General features: G+C 44.0%; 1 protein-coding gene across 1 annotated transcript in view; it reads right to left on the bottom strand.

The window, feature by feature from the left end:
• Positions 1-14,934, bottom strand: part of TBC1D21 (TBC1 domain family member 21) — a 37,994-nt gene extending 23,060 nt beyond the window's left edge. Inside the window, exons 1-4 of the mRNA XM_028706680.2 lie at positions 14,718-14,934; positions 10,046-10,153; positions 4,179-4,282; positions 2,545-2,639 (exon numbers count right to left, since the gene is read on the bottom strand). Of these exons, the coding sequence (XP_028562513.2) occupies positions 2,545-2,639; positions 4,179-4,282; positions 10,046-10,153; positions 14,718-14,810 (400 nt within the window). The 5' untranslated portion in view covers positions 14,811-14,934. The remainder of the gene's footprint in view (positions 1-2,544; positions 2,640-4,178; positions 4,283-10,045; positions 10,154-14,717) is intronic.
• Between the last annotated feature and the right edge of the window lie 841 nt (positions 14,935-15,775).

Raw genomic sequence — 15,775 nt, 5'->3', positions numbered from 1 at the left:
TGCTAGTTGGGCAGGAGCAGGGACCGAGCAACAGGAGCTCACCCCATTGCGGGGATTCAAACTGCCTACCTTCTGATCGGCAAGCCCTAGGCTTAGTGGTTTAGACCACATCACCACCCGCGTCCCTTGTGTGTGCATTACATTTGTATAATCAGATTTTGTTAACCCTTTCCTGCCTCTTAACAAGCTCAGGGTGCTCTATTTCAGGTATGGGCAAGCGAAACAGCCTTATGCACACAAAACAACAAAGGAGAAGTAGCCCAAGAGTGAGGGAGAAAAGAGACAAAGCCACACTGCTGATACTCATGTGCGAAATATCATGTGAGCAGCAGCCACATGTTTTGAACACCATAGGAACACAGAAAGCTGTGTTATACTGAGTCAGATCATTGCTCCATCTAGCTCAGTACTGACTACAGCAACCAGCAGCAATTCTCTGGGGTTTTCAAGCAGGGGTTTCTCTCAGCCCCACTGAGATTGAACCTGGGACCTTCTGCAAGACACAACCACTCCTTTGCAAATTTGGCAATGCTATATTTGTATTAAAGTATTTGTAGCAGAGCTCCAATGATTTAAGGTATTGTGGAAGACTGGTCTTCAACCAGTCGGTCATGTCTGATCAAAGGTGGGTCACAGCAGGAGCTCAACCACCAGGCAAATACAGTGGTACCTCGGGTTACAGACGCTTCAGGTTACAGACTCTGCTCACCCAGAAATAGTACCTCGGGTTAAGAACTTTGCTTCAGGATGAGAACAGAAATTGTGCTCCAGCGGTGCGGCAGCAGCGGGAGGCCCCATTAGCTAGGGTGGTACCTCAGGTTAAGAACAGTTTCAGGTTAAGAACGGACCTCCAGAACGAATTAAGTGCTTAATCCGAGGTACCACTGTATAGGGTAAAGGTTTCAGAAAGGGGTCCTGGGTCTGAAAAGGTTGAACATACCTGTTTTAGAAGAACCATACTGGCTGAACAAGATACAATTTGGAAAAATCAAATAATCGGCTTTAGGGGGATCTACAGCTGACAACTGCAAGAAATTACCCATTTTCTTTCTGATGAAGTATGAAATTGGATGCAATCCAGCAGATCTTATGTAATATTTGAAGTGTTTGAAAAAACTGAAATTGTCACGCTACAGTAGCCATCATTCATGTGTGTGTGTGTGTGTGTATGTTCACGTCATATGTAGTCGTAAACTGTTCCTTGTAAATCACTTTTTATGCTTATCAATTGCTTTTTGTGATTCCTGTGACCTTACGTCTTGTATTCTCAAACTTATTCACAATTTTAAAAAATAGTTTTTATCTAAACAGATTTTTATTTCAAAAATTCATTTCAATAACCCAATCCAGAGGAGAGGCTAAGACAAACAATGGCTAAGCCATAGCCGTTTGGACAATGTGCTAAGCCAAACTGTGGGTTAGCGCACAAAAAGACAATGGGAGGACTCAAGAAACAGCAACTTGGTACGACTCTGGGAGACCACACATTCGCACTAAGCCATGCAAACTAAGGCAAAGTGTGTTCCTGTGGTGAGGGAAACCACTGAATCTACAATGAAGATGACTTCACCATGAACACAGAAAGGATTGTCTTCTCTCCATAGTTTAGCACTGGTGTGCTGATGGTGAAAAGAATTATCAGACCACTCAGAGTTAACGGTGCATTCAGTAACACAATTCTTCATTACTAATAAGGCTGTAATCCTGTAGAAACGAGGTCTCTTTTCAAGCCAGAGACAACCAATCATGGTGGTGAGCCTGTGGCCCTCCAGATGTTGTTAGACTCCAAACCCATCAGTCCCAGCCAGCATGGCCAATGGTTAGGGATGTGAGTTGCACTGCAAAACATTGAGATGGCCCCATGGCAGCTGCCCCAGGATTAGGTGGTTGGAGGTGGCCAGAGATACTTTCCAATTTAACAGACCTTTCTTAGAAAGCTTTCAAAACAAAGACAAGGGTAAATAAAAGCATGTTTATGCTAGACCTACAAGAGATGTGGCTGGGGAAGAGCCATAGTTCAGTGGTAGAATCTGTACTTTGTCTAGGGGGTCAGTCTCCAGCAGCTCCAGTTAGAAAGGTTCAGATAGCAGGTCATGAGAAAGACCTCTGCCAAAGAGTTGCTGCCAGTCAAATAACATCATCATCATCATCATCATCATCATCATCATCATCATCATCAATTTATTATCTATACCCCGCCCATCTGGCTGGGTTTCCCCAGGCACTCTGGGCAGCTCCCAACAGAATATTAAAAACACGATAAAACATTGGGCTAGATTTGGGGTAGGCAAAGGATGCCTGCCATATCTTGCTGACCACCACTCCCATCATCCCTGACTATTGGCTAAGGCTGATGGGATTTGGAGTTCAACAACATCTGGATTGGAGGGCATCATGTTCATTACCCCCAGCCTAGATGGAGCAATGGTTTAACCTAGGATCAGTCAGTTTCCTGTGTCCATTTAAGCCACCTAGGTAAAAACCCAGATCCTATTTATTGTGAAAGCTCTCTTCATTTTGATCGCTGCCTTCCTGACTACTCACTGATGATGTTTCGCACCTCCATGAAATCCCTGTGCTCAGTCTCCAGCAGAGGTTGGATCTTTTCACACATGTTGCACAAAGATTCGTAACTTTTCCTGCAAGGAAGGGAGGAAATAGTCACTGCACAGAACAGAATATAACCCAGTGCCCTCTGGTGGACCCCTCCTCTGTTTGAATTTCCTACACTGCCCAGATTGAAGTGATGTTGTGGGGGCATTGTGGGGATATTAAAAAGGCTGCCACTATCAGCCAGACCTGCAGCTGGGACTTCTGCCACCGCCTTGGTGAATTAAGTGCTGCCACTGGGTTTGCTTGTTCCTTCATCTGTTTTCCCAAGACATACTTCTTTGGCCTCCTGTGGGCAAAGGCAGCAACAGGGACAGAACCATAGCTGTCAACTTACAGATTTGAAAATAAGGGACCAGCAGCCTCGAAAATAAGGGATCAGTAGCCAAAATAAGGGATTTTCAGAGCACAGGTATGTTCAACTTCTGAGCCCCTCCAAGCCAAAGGCAGAAAGCCCAGCCAGCAGCCAAACAAAGCCTCAAGCGGTGGTTCCCAGAGCGCAGCAACCTGGCAAAGGGGATGCAGCAAGGAAAACCACCATCACCTCTCTGCTGGGAAGCGCTGAGCAAAGGTGAGTCCCCAGGCAATGTGGCCAATTTGATCGGCTCAAGGCATGCATGCTCCACCCCCCAGTCGTTCTTAGACTCCTTATTGGGTGAGCAACGCAGCCAAGCAACACAGTTGGAGCCTCCCTCCTCCCTGGCCGGCAGGCAGGGAGGGAGAGGAGCTGCTTCCTTTGAAACCCGGGAAATTTAAGGGACATCATCAATAAGGGACAGCAGCAGGACACGGTGCTGGGATAAGGGACTTTCCCGCCAAATAAGGGACGGTTGACAGCTATGGGCAGAACAGGAGGCTGGACGATCATCATAGGTGCACCTCTTTCCCCCAGGGCCTTAAAACTTTCAAAAGCAGACACATTCCTCCCCTGTACAAAGGTTTGTCAAACTGAATGCAACACTCCTTAGGAAAGGAGTCGATCTGGATGCTTTAGTTGAGATTGCTGCATTGCAGGCAATTGTATTGCAGGGGCCCTTCCAACTCCACAATTGTACGATTCTGCATACAACTCAGCATGCTCTCTGATTTTATTGCTCGTGGGATATTTTGGATTTTAGTTGATGCGAAGTTCTTTTCAGGACTGCCCCAAGCTCATATGTGCAGCAGTGGCTGGTGCCCATTGATTGGTGGGGCAGAAGGCAGGGAGACCAATGGTAAGTGGAGCCAGAGCCAAGGACAGGCAGAGCCACACCCTGATTGGCTGTAGCTAAGAAGACAGGCTGGTGGGCGTGGCTGAGGGAAGAGTGAGACATTGCTCCATTTGCCCTAATGGACCGATCTGTGCTACATGTGTGTGTGCATGTGTGCATTTGTGTGTGTATGTGGTGGGAGAAGAACAGACCTGTTTCATGTTCTTACTGTCATCTAAGACAGGACTCTGTACAAGAACTTTATAGTCTCCTTCCAGGGAGGAGACAACAGCCACAGGAAGCTCCTGCCTCCACCCAGCCACAACTAAGCCTAGTGCCATTTAGTGACTAAACTGTATGTTGACATTATCCACACACCGCCTCATGCTGTCAACTGTCAGTCTCTCGTCACAGGAACTCCTCCAGGAGTAATAGCCTGTGAGAAACTTCCATGCTTCTGATCTCACAGAGGGATCCAAACCCTGCAACAACAACAAAAGGAGGGGGTGAGGCCAAAAAAGGTGAATCAGGTAGCTTACTCATCCATCTCCCTCACCCCCCACCAACCACAAGGGTCTATAGCAGGCATCCCCAAACTCGGCCCTCCAGGTGTTTTGGGACTACAACTCCCATCATCCCTAGCTAGCAGGACCAGTGGTCAGGGATGATGGGAATTGTAGTCCCCAAACATCTGGAGGGCTGAGTTTGGGGGTGCCTGGTCTATAGTCTAGGCAAGAAGTGAAAGGCTATGTAAGAGGCTGAATCCTGATAAGACAGAGGTGTTGTGGTTGAGGTAGCTCCAAAAATTAGGTGGATGTCCTATCCTGGGAGGGCTTGCATTCCCCCTGAAGGAACAGCTTCATAGTCTGAGACTACAGCTGGATCCCCCCATTTCACTGGGATGAAATGTCAGAGAATTCCAACGAAAACAGAAACAAGAGGAGAAATTGTCAATGTTCATTTATTTGTCCTTTATTTGGAATATAAATCAACCCAGCCAATACCTTGGGTATTCACTGTTGTTGCGTTCAGTCTGCAAATGATTACATCCTGCCCACCCTCTGCATTGTGTTTCCTTTGCACTGACATGAATGAGTTGGAATAATAAAATAACAATGTAAATTATGTTGTGTAAATTGCGCCATAGCAGACGGTGAAAAAATAACGTCCTTTCCAGTGAAAGGTGAACTGCAGTGGAATGGAAACAGTGCTGCATGTGCTGAATAAAGGGTGGAATGGAAAATGATGCCTTCTTGCATCCATACCCTCAACAGCTTAGCTGTGTTTTGATGCCGGCAGAAACTAACCAATAGAGTACTTTCACCCGAAGCCAAATTAAAAGCGCTAGAGAATAATTAAACTTGAGTAAGCAATCAGTGGCAATCAAACTGCTTTTCCAGGTAGAAAAGCAACAAGTTCAGAGGTTGAGAATAAGCACTCTCCAAGTCCCAAAGACAGATGCTGTGGTTTAGATGAGAAGGGAAAAGCATGCAGATGTGGAATAACTTGCCAATTTTGATAAAATTACACGAGAGACAAATGGGATCTGCCAAGGTCATGGCACTGGCTAAATTTATCAAGGCAAAGACTAACATTTATGACAGACTGTGGAGCTCTTGAGGGGGGAGAGAGAACATTTTCACAGCTCTCTTCAGAAGTGCTAGGTTTTCCTGGGTTCATCTGGGCTTTGGTGGCTGTCTCCTTCCCTCCAGTGAAGGTGGAAAAGCACTTCTCACCAACTGAAGAAACAACTTTAGAACATGTAGACTGCTTGAAAAACCCCTTGCATGATGGGTGAAACTAATTTGCCAAAGACGTGATAGGGAGATGCAAAATGTTCCAGCTTTTCATCGGATTAATTGGCAGATGGATTGGTTGGAGATTACACTGTTGGATCTCCCATCGTTCCTGGCCATTGGCTTATGCTGGCTGGACTTTATGGGAGCTGAAGTCCAACAACATGTAGAAAGCACTTACTTGGAAGCACATCTCACTGTCTTTAATGTGAATTATTTCAAGGCAATGTGTAGAGGGTTGGATTGCAAAGGTTTTGACCACACCTAGGGTTCTCCAGATGCTGTTGGAATTCAGCCCCATGAGCCACAACCAGGGGTCACGGGCAGAGATGAGAGGAGCTGAAGGAGTTCAACAACCATCCATGGTTCTCTCTCTCTCTCTCTCTCTCTCTCTCTCTCTCTCTCTCTCTCTCTCATTTTTATTATCTTTTCTGTTTTACAATTTAAAATACCCATTTAAACATCCTTAAAATATCAATGGCTTCCCTTCTCTTTCCATGGTTCATTTTACATATCTTAAATCCCTGCATATTTTACAAAAACTAAACCATTCAATATTCCATTACAGTGGTACCTCTGGTTAAGAACTTAATTAGTTCTGGAGGTCCATTCTTAACCTGAAACTGTTCTTAACCTGAGGTACCACTTTAGCTAATGGGGCCTCCCGCTGCCGCTGCACTGCCGCTGCACGATTTCTGTTCTCATCCTGAAGCAAAGTTCTTAACCCGAGATACTATTTCTGGGTTAGCGGAGTCTGTAACCTGAAGCATCTGTAACCTGAAGCGTCTGTAACCTAAGGTACCACTGTATTACATTCATCAAAACTTATTTACACTTACATTAAATTATCTTAATGCTGCCAACATTTTCAGGTGTACACAATTTCCCCCCCATGTATTCAATAAAGATTTTCTAATCTTCTCTAAACGTATGTTCTTCTTGTTCTCTTATTCTTTATGTTAAGTTTGCAAGTTGTGCATATTCTGTCAGCTTAAGTTGCTACTCTTCTTTGGTTGGGACCCTGCTCGATTTTCATTTTTGGGCTAACAAAACATGGGCCACAGTAGTGGCATACATAAATAATCTTTTTTGGCTCCTGTGAATTTCCGTCTGGATTATCCCCACAAAAAGGACTCTGTTTTCTTTTTTGGGTTTTTTTTGGGGGGGGGGAAATGTACTTTTAAACATTTTTTTTTCAATTCATTATGGATTATTTCCCAATACTCTTTGACCCTTTTACAAGTCCACCACATGTGAAAGAACCATCCATGGTTTACACTGTGTGCCTGTGAACAAGATTCATCCTGCTTAAAACGTTTGTGGAGCGTCTGCATGATGATTTCTCATATTTCCAAAGTTTAGACCAGGGGTCAGCAAACTTTTTCAGCAGGGGACTGGTCCACTGTCCCTCAGACCTTGTGGGGGGGGGGGCGGACTATATTTTGAAAAAATAATAATGAACGAATTCCTATGCCCCACAAATAACCCAGAGATGCATTCTAAATAAAAGGACACATTCTACTCATGTAAAAATACACTGATTCCCGGACTTTCTGTGGGCCGGATTTAGAAGGCAATTGGGCCGAATCCGGCCCCAGGCCTTAGTTTGCGTACCCATGGGTTAGACTATGAGTGCCATAGTTTATGTAGGCAAAACAGTATCACCCATGAACAAGAGGGAAATCACCCATGAACAAGAGGGCTTCAGGAAACAAAAGCTTTTTTGAAGTAGAAAGAAACATTACTGTGCCGGGGGAACATAAGGGGAGGGGAACCCCTCCCCCCAAAACCCAAGTCTAATGATGAATGAGCATACTCAGTGGGCAAGGAAGGTTGACTGACTGTTGGGATGGGGAAGAAAATGTGGTGGTGGGGGGAAATGGGAGTGAATGGCAGGAATCCTAAAAAAGGAGCACTCTACACTACAACATTTTGCTGCAACTCCCACATGTTGTTTAGTTGGTTTAAAATGTAGCTGTTTAATCCAAGTTTAATTGGTTGGCAGCTCTGCAACACTGATGATTATCATCCCCCAAGGTGGATTTCTCCAGTTCTCTCTAGGTTCTGCTGGAACGCCAGTGAACGGAAAATCCTTCTGACCCCAAACCTACATCTGCTGGGCAAGACCGCTTCCATTGCCACGAAAAGAAACTTCCCTGGAGAAGAATCCTTTCCCGAAGCTGCCGGGGCTTCTGATTACTATGGCAACCTCACCTTGGCTCTGGAGATGTGCTAAATGAGCTAGCGGAAGGAAAGTCACAAATCTTTCACATGTATTAGATGCTCATAGACAGCTTAGTCCCACTCGGCCATTCAGGGATGTAGAAACAAGGCCATCGTGTCCTTGCCCCAGTGATGCCTCTAAAAGGCTTATTTCCCCTCCTTACAGAAAAAATCTGAAGCGATGAATCATGTAACAATACTCCCAGGAAACCACTCCACTCTCCCATGTCAGCTTCATTATATGTTTTACCTTCCTTCTGAGTATTATTCTGAATGTTTGCAAAATAAAATAAATAAATAAATAAATGCAGGGCTGTAGCAGGCTATGGGGGGTATTTGTGTGTGCTTTGGGAGTCTGCTTTACTGAGCACAACTTGGTTGGTTGGTCCAAGTCTGGTTTAAAGATCAAGAACCTGAAGAAGACAGAGTAGTACAGGCCTTGAGGGTGACTGAGCAGTCCAAAAGGTAGAGATGGAGAAGTCTGACAGTTTCAGTTCTCTGCGGTTCACATTTTCCCAGTCTTAAATGTTTAATTGACACTGAAATGGGAAATGTGTTTGAATGTGTATTGCTGAAAGTTTAACATGGAAAATTCCATTGAATCTAAGAGCAGCTCTCCGGGAACCTTATCAGTTACTAATAAACTGTTAAAACAAAAAAAATTCCTTCCAGTAGCACCTTAAAGACCAACTAAGTTAGTTCTTGGTATGAGCTTTCGTGTGCATGCACACTTCTTCAGATAAACTGTTAATGTATCTGCTCTGCTACCTCTCTCGTGGTGCTTAACTTTAGATCATGTGAGAGGGTTCTTCAGTTGCAAATTGTCATTTTGAAGAGTGTTTCTTTCTCTGAAAGCCACCGAAGACAAAGGTGTGCTAATGAAGTCTCTCCTGAAGACAAAACAGCTCCAGGCTAATGGAGGTTGGGTGGAGAGATAGACCTTTGATTTTAGGTCTGTTTGGAGTTATTTCAAATTTGTAAGAAAATGAACCTGTGCTAGATATGCACATGATATTATACCACTATTTGGATGTATCATTGTTTGTTTTTGTATTATTATTATTATTATTATTATTATTATTATTATTATTAGAATATAATTAATTAATTAATTAATTAATTAATTAATTAATTAATACCCCACCCATCTTGAGTGGCCACTCTAGAGTTCGTCCTCTCAGGTCTCTTCCAGAACCCTCCCCTGAATTAAATTAATTTTATTCTTTTCTCTCCATGATTAAAAACTTTTGATGCTGTTTGGCTGGATGCAATGGGGAGTGTGACTTTTTTTTATCCTAGATTTCCTTCAAGAAACTCAACACTGTGTGTGTACATGGTTCCCCCCTTTATCTTCCTAAGAGCCCTGTGAGGTAGGTTTGGCTGAGAGAATGTGACGGGCCCAATGTCACCCAGTGAGAGCTTCATTGCTAAGTGGGAATTTCAACCCAGGCCTTCCCAGCTGCTATTCAACATGCTAACCGATGCCCCATATTGGCCCAGAGTAAAAACAGCAGCTTCCAAGAGAAAGGGCACACCATCAGCATTGCAAGGGAACATTTAGATCTAATATTGCATGTAAAAAATGGCAAATGATAGCAACAACCATGAGAATGGAAACTGCCTCATCACCTCCAGTCTGCATACATTGCGCATACGAAACTGCCGTCTTGTATCTTTATTTATTTAGAAGATTTATAAACTACTTAGGTAAAGGGGGACCCCTGACCATTAGGTCCAGTCATGACCGACTCTGGGGTTGCGGCGCTCATCTCGCTTTATTGGCCGAGGGATCCGACGTACAGCTCCCGGGTCATGTGGCCAGCATGACAAAGCCGCTTCTGGCGAACCAGAGCAGCGCACGGAAACACCGTTTACCTTCCCACCGGAGCGGTACCTATTTATCTACTTGTACTTTGACATGCTTTCGAACTGCTAGGTTGGCAGGAGCAGGGACCGAGCAATGGGAGCTCACCCCGTCGCAGGGATTCGAACTGCCGACCTTCTGATTGGCAAGTCCTAGGCTCTGTGGTTTAACCCACAGTGCCACCCGCGTCCACTTACTTGATAAAAAAAAGCTCTCCAAGTGGTGTGCAAATAAAATGAGAAATGAAACTCAACTAAGCCCACAGTGCAAATAAAAAACACTATGCGCGCGCGCGCGCACACACACACACACACACACACACACACACACACTACAAGCAGAGGTTCCCAGCTACCACTCACCCTCTCCAGGATTTTGGCTGAAATGAACTCTTTTGACTTGAGTAACTGGCCGCTCTCATCAAAATAACTTTCCCATTCTGAACTGTCAATGGGCAACTTCTTCATACTCTGGAAACAAAGTCAAGGGATTGCCGTTAACCAGGATGCAATGCAAAAGGTGTGTACAGCCACATTCTTTCTTTTTAAAACATAATATTTTATTGAGTTTTCCAATTTAATAATCCAATAAAAACAAGACTATAACATTCCAAAATACAATACAACCAAAAAAGAAAAGAAAAGAAAAGCCAAATATATTGCCAAATTATATATCTTTAGGTGACTTCCCATGCCCTGAATTTCACGGAATGCTAATAATCTAATATCACATTGCATTTCTTAATTAGTCTTAATTAGTCAATAAACCATTCTGATGTCAATCCTTCGCTTAGTTTTCATTTAAGTGTGCAACCACTGGTCTTCATAATTCTGGTGAAACATTTTCCCCTAATATTGTCCACTTCCAGCAATTCCATTTTTGGTTTCTGCCAACATGAGCCATAATATGCCAGATCCCAGACAAAAAGACACCATTTGCTCTGGGCAGCTGTCCAGAATACTCCTCCATAGTCTTGCACCATCTCCCAACTCCCAAGGACAAAGTACCGTATTTTTTGCTCTATAACTCACTTTTTCCCTCCTAAAAAGTAAGGGGAAATGTGTGTGTGTCTTATGGAGCAAATGCAGGCTGTGCAGCTATCCCAGAAGCCAGAACAGCAAGAGGGATTGCTGCTTTCACTGCGCAGCGATCCCTCTTGCTGTTCTGGCTTCTGAGATTCAGAATATTTTTTTTTCTTGTTTTCCTCCTCCAAAAACTAGGTGCGTCTTGTGGTCTGGTGCGTCTTATAGAGCGAAAAATACAGTAACTCCAATCCAAGATTTTTTTCCTTCCTTCCACTGAGGAAACAGCAGCAATGTTCTTTTCAAACCCACTTGCGTGTTTCAAATTGTTGCCTTTCGGGGGAGGTTTACCCAGTAAAACAGCAAATAGATATATATCAAAAGAGAATAAAAAAAGCTCACCTCCCCCTGGTGTCTACAGCCACCTTCTAATCATACAATTAAAGTGCTATGATGCCACTGTAAAAAGTCACAGCTTCTGACAAATAAATCTGAGAGATGCAGTTTAAGAGTGCTGAGAGTCGCTAGGAGACTCCCCATAGTCTTGCACAGAGCTACAGTTTCCAGAATGGGTGAGCAATGCCAGAGGTAGCTCTGTGTGGGGAATAGGGGTCATTGTGGGAAATTAAAATGGCAGCTCCCCATTGTTCCTAGCATTTCAATTTCTCGCAGTGCCTTGGAGCAATGCTACATTGGGGACACTGCAGAATTAAAATGGTATTTCACCACCCAGGGTTAATTCATGGTCCCACATGTTGCCATTGCCTGAGGATGTTGCTGGGAGGAACTGGCACTGAAGACAGCAATTATATGTCACGGAAAGAAGGGTTTGGACAAAAATTCTTAGGATGAGAAGGATGTTAAGAGAGTGTGACGTATTAGAAGGTGTGCTGCATAGGTGGCCATGTGTCCTACTTAAGAGAGGACAATTATCTGTGTGAAAGAGTTCTCTATTTGTTTTGCAGCTGTTGTATTGCAATTTTTTAAATTCTCGATTCCGTGCATTAAAACCGAAATATAAATAAATAAATGATAAATAAATGGTTTCTAGCAGACTAAGATAAACACAATTAAAAGACATTACCTGGCATTTATATCCTTTTCAGAAGGAATCTGTTAAATTAACAAATATTCAAACACACACGGGCATTTTATGCCCATTTGTTTTTAGCGCTTGCTTTTATCAGTATTTTTTTTTAATGAATATTTGAATTGTTCTTGGTAAACTGCTTAGAGGCTTTCTGTGGAGTATGTGGCATATGGCTTCTGTTAAATTAGGGCAGGTAAAATACAGATTTAAAACCTACAGTGTAAAACCTGACAGGGGACTTATTGTACTTATTCAGCTATAACTTGTGTAGAGGCATATAAAATTCACAAATGCAAATTGTATGCCAATTTGTGTCCACTTTTTGTGGCAATTCATATGTGGCCACACAAACCATTCTTGCCTTGAGCATTGCTTTAAATCCTTCCACAGGGTGATCCTCACCATTCATTGACCGATCTAAGGGTATTGCAAAAGCTTTCAGCGTTCCAAATGGGCCGTGTCATTTTCTACAGTGCACTGCAAAACTGTCAAAGAAAAAGTTTGCTGTGGAGTCATATAATAGCCTCAAATATATTTTATTCCCCACGTGGTTTAATGTCTATATGAAGCCTCTGAGTGGAGTCATCCAGAGTTTGGGAGTATGTTGTCAGCAGTGTGCTGATGACACACAACTCTGCTTCTCCTTTACATCTGCAGGTGAGGCAGTAGATGTGCTGGACTGCTGTCTTGCCTCAGGTAATGGACTGAATGAGAGCCAACAAACTGAAACTTAAATCAAATAAGACAGAGGCACTGTTAGTAGGTGGCTCCTTAGACCAGATTGTCAGGGACTGGGCAGAGGAGGAATGGCAGAGACCACCTCCCCATCCTGACCCTTCCAGGGAGGAGAAAGAGGAAGACAGTATAGATTGACAACAGGGGTTTGAGGTAGCTCAGAGGGAGATGAGGGGGAAAGTTGGGAAATCATGTGAGAGCCAGAACAAAACCCAGCTCACACGTTGTCATTAGAAAGCACCCCAGACCCTCCATCTCCCAGAACCTGGCGAGCCTTAAAAGTAGGAGAGCAAAGAGCTCAAAGACAGAGGGCACATAGCAGCACCCATAGAAGTGATGAATGAGGAAGTGGGAGAGACAGGGGTGGAAATTCACTCGGGACAATGCCATTATCTAAGAGGCTGGGTTCTATAGCCTCTCCCTGTAAATTGAAATAAAAAAGGGTGGTAAGAAAATGTTCCTTGTCTTTACACTTTCCTGGGCAACCAGCCGGGAGCCGCTGACAGCATCCTGACAGGTTGCCCACCCTTGAGGGGGGTTACACTCCCTCTTAAGGAGAAGGTACATAGCTTGAGTGTGTTCCTGGATCTATTACTGTCACTAGAGGCCCAAGTGACCTCAGGGGCATGGAGTGCCTTCTGTCAGCTTCAGCTGGTGGCCCAGCTACGCCGCTATCCGGACAGAGATAGCCTACCTTCTGTGGCCTACGCTCTGGTAACCTCTAGGTTGGATTACTGCAGTGTGTTATATTTGGGGCTGCCTCTGAGGATGGTTCAGAAACTGCAGCTGCTGCAAAATTTGACAGCCAGGTTGCTCAACAGAGCAACATGGTTTGAACATATCACACTGAACCTGGCCTGACTGCATTGGCTGCCAATAAGTTTCCAGGCCCAGTTCAAAGAGCCGGTGCTAACCTATAAAGGCTTACATGGCTCAGGACCTCAATACCTTAAGGACTGCCTCTTCCTATATGAACGAACCAGGACCCTGCGCTTGTCATTCAAGGTTTGGAGGGTGACAACACGAGAACGGGCCTTTTCTGTGGTGGCTGCCTGTCTATGGAATGCTCTCCCCAGAGAGGCTATTCTGGTGCCATAATTACCTCTCTTTAGGTGCCGGGTGAAAGCATTCCTGTTTACCCAGGTCTTCAGCCATTAAATAATCTATGGCTTGTTAAATGTGGTGTGGAGGGCCTGTTATTATTATTATTTTATTATGCTGTATTAGGTGTATTATGTTTTTATTATGCTGTGTAAATTATGATCCTAATTTTGTACACTCCGCTGGGATGTTTGGATAAAGGGTGGTATATCAAACAAACAAACAAACAAACAAAATGTTTATATGACTGCTCTGAGGTTTTATTACAGTCAAATAGTATATAAACGTTGTGTGCATATATATCTCTTCTCACTTCCTTCTCAAATGGTACATTTTCCAATTGGGAAACCTGAGCTGGGATATTTGTACTTAGGTTTAGTTACAAAGGAGCTTCAAGACTTAATGTATAATTAGTTACAAACAACCTGATGAGAGGGACTGAGGAAATAAAATCAATGGCACCGGGCAGAGGGGGCCATTTAAGCAAATCTCATCAGAATCACAGAAGCTCTGTGGCCTATGGAATTGAAAAAGAAATTATGGGATTTTCAAGGCACAGGAATCTCTTTGGGTCGAAAAATCATTGACGGGGAAATTGAGAGCTGGCCAAAGTCTGCTAGGAGAGAATGCTACATTTATACCTACTGATAAATTGATAGCCTTGGGTATTTGCAAGGCTTCCCATGATGACAATGCAAATTCAACAGGTGAACACACAAATAGGAAGGGGGGTGTGTCAACACCAAACAGGAAGCCCTTGCTGGCACCATCACCATTACATATACTTGCACTGAGTCGGACTACTGGTCCATTTGGCTTATTATAGTTTACACCATGGGTAGACAACATCTTGCTGGGCATCTCTGGCCAATTGTCAGGGAAGTTTCTCTTGATGTTTACCCAAAATATGCTTCCATGCCATTCCCACCCCTTGGTTCCATCTGCAGCACCACAGAACACAGCTTGATCCATCTTCTTGCATGACACCCCTTCAGATATTTGAAGACTGTTATCATGCCTTATCATGATTTCCCCTTCACCAGCTCTCCCAATTGGTCCTCATTATGCTAATGGAGGGGAACTCACCAGTAGAGTTGAGATAGAAGCCCTGAGTCCTACAATATTTTCTTCAGAGGACGTTGGGCCTTCAACCTTTTCTGTAGAAATCCCTTTCTGCATTGTCCCACAAAAAATAGTCTTATATCACTCTGATCAGATCTGAATTCCCTTTACACTTCTTAGAGAAGCCAAAGGCTCCCTTGATCTTCTCCTTTGTCTTTCCATCAAATGAATGAGACTCATGGAGATGAAGTCAACTGTTCTCCCCTGCAGAACTGAAAGTGGTTACCATAGTAGCATGAGGTCACAGAGGCATGAGGTCACTGGATGAAGAAAGGATTTGCAGAATGGATGTTCTCTCAAGGGGCAAGGGCATTTGGAGATACTTAGTGTGAGAGATGTTTCTATATTTCTAGAATAGGGTTGGGAAACCTGTGGCCTCCTCATGTTGCTTGACTTCAACTCTCATCATCCCTGACCACTGACTATGTTAGCTGGGGCTGATGGGAAATGGAGTCCAATAACACCTGGATGGCCACAGGTTATCCATCTCTGCTCTAGAAAATGGGCAGAAGTGGCTTACTGGTGGGATGAGGTGGGTCACTGTCCTTAAGACAAACTAGCTGGTGTAACATCAACCCTACCTCCACCAGGGACAAAGTCTTCTGCAGGCTTGCTTTACTTGGTTGGTGGTGACTGATGCTCTTGCACATACAGAGAGTGTGTATCTTGGGCATGTTGAGTTGTACAAGTGGGCCCTGCAACAAAATGTTAGAGGGTTCCTGTCCCAGCTTGCCATGTCATCTTCCAAGATTCCCTCCCCCCAACACACACACAGCATTGCATGGCAACCAAGAATGCTCGGTCTTCATGAATCTGCTTTCTTTCTTGTCTTTTAATGGAGTTCCCTTTAGGTTTTCTCTCCTAAAATTGTTTCCATACTTCTGCAAACATTGAGGCTCCACACCCTACAATCACACAGATTTGGTTTGTAGCCTTTTGTTTTTCAGTTTCGCCCATAATCTTCTTGCCACTCTCCACCTGAGTATGTTTTAGAATCCTGTCTTTGCTCTGAGATCGGGTTC

Source organism: Podarcis muralis, chromosome 14 (genome assembly GCF_964188315.1).
Source record: "Podarcis muralis chromosome 14, rPodMur119.hap1.1, whole genome shotgun sequence".
In the NCBI taxonomy this organism is placed as follows: Eukaryota; Metazoa; Chordata; class Lepidosauria; order Squamata; family Lacertidae; genus Podarcis; species Podarcis muralis.
Note: the sequence above shows the minus strand (reverse complement) of the source record. Positions and strands in the feature narration are given on the sequence as shown.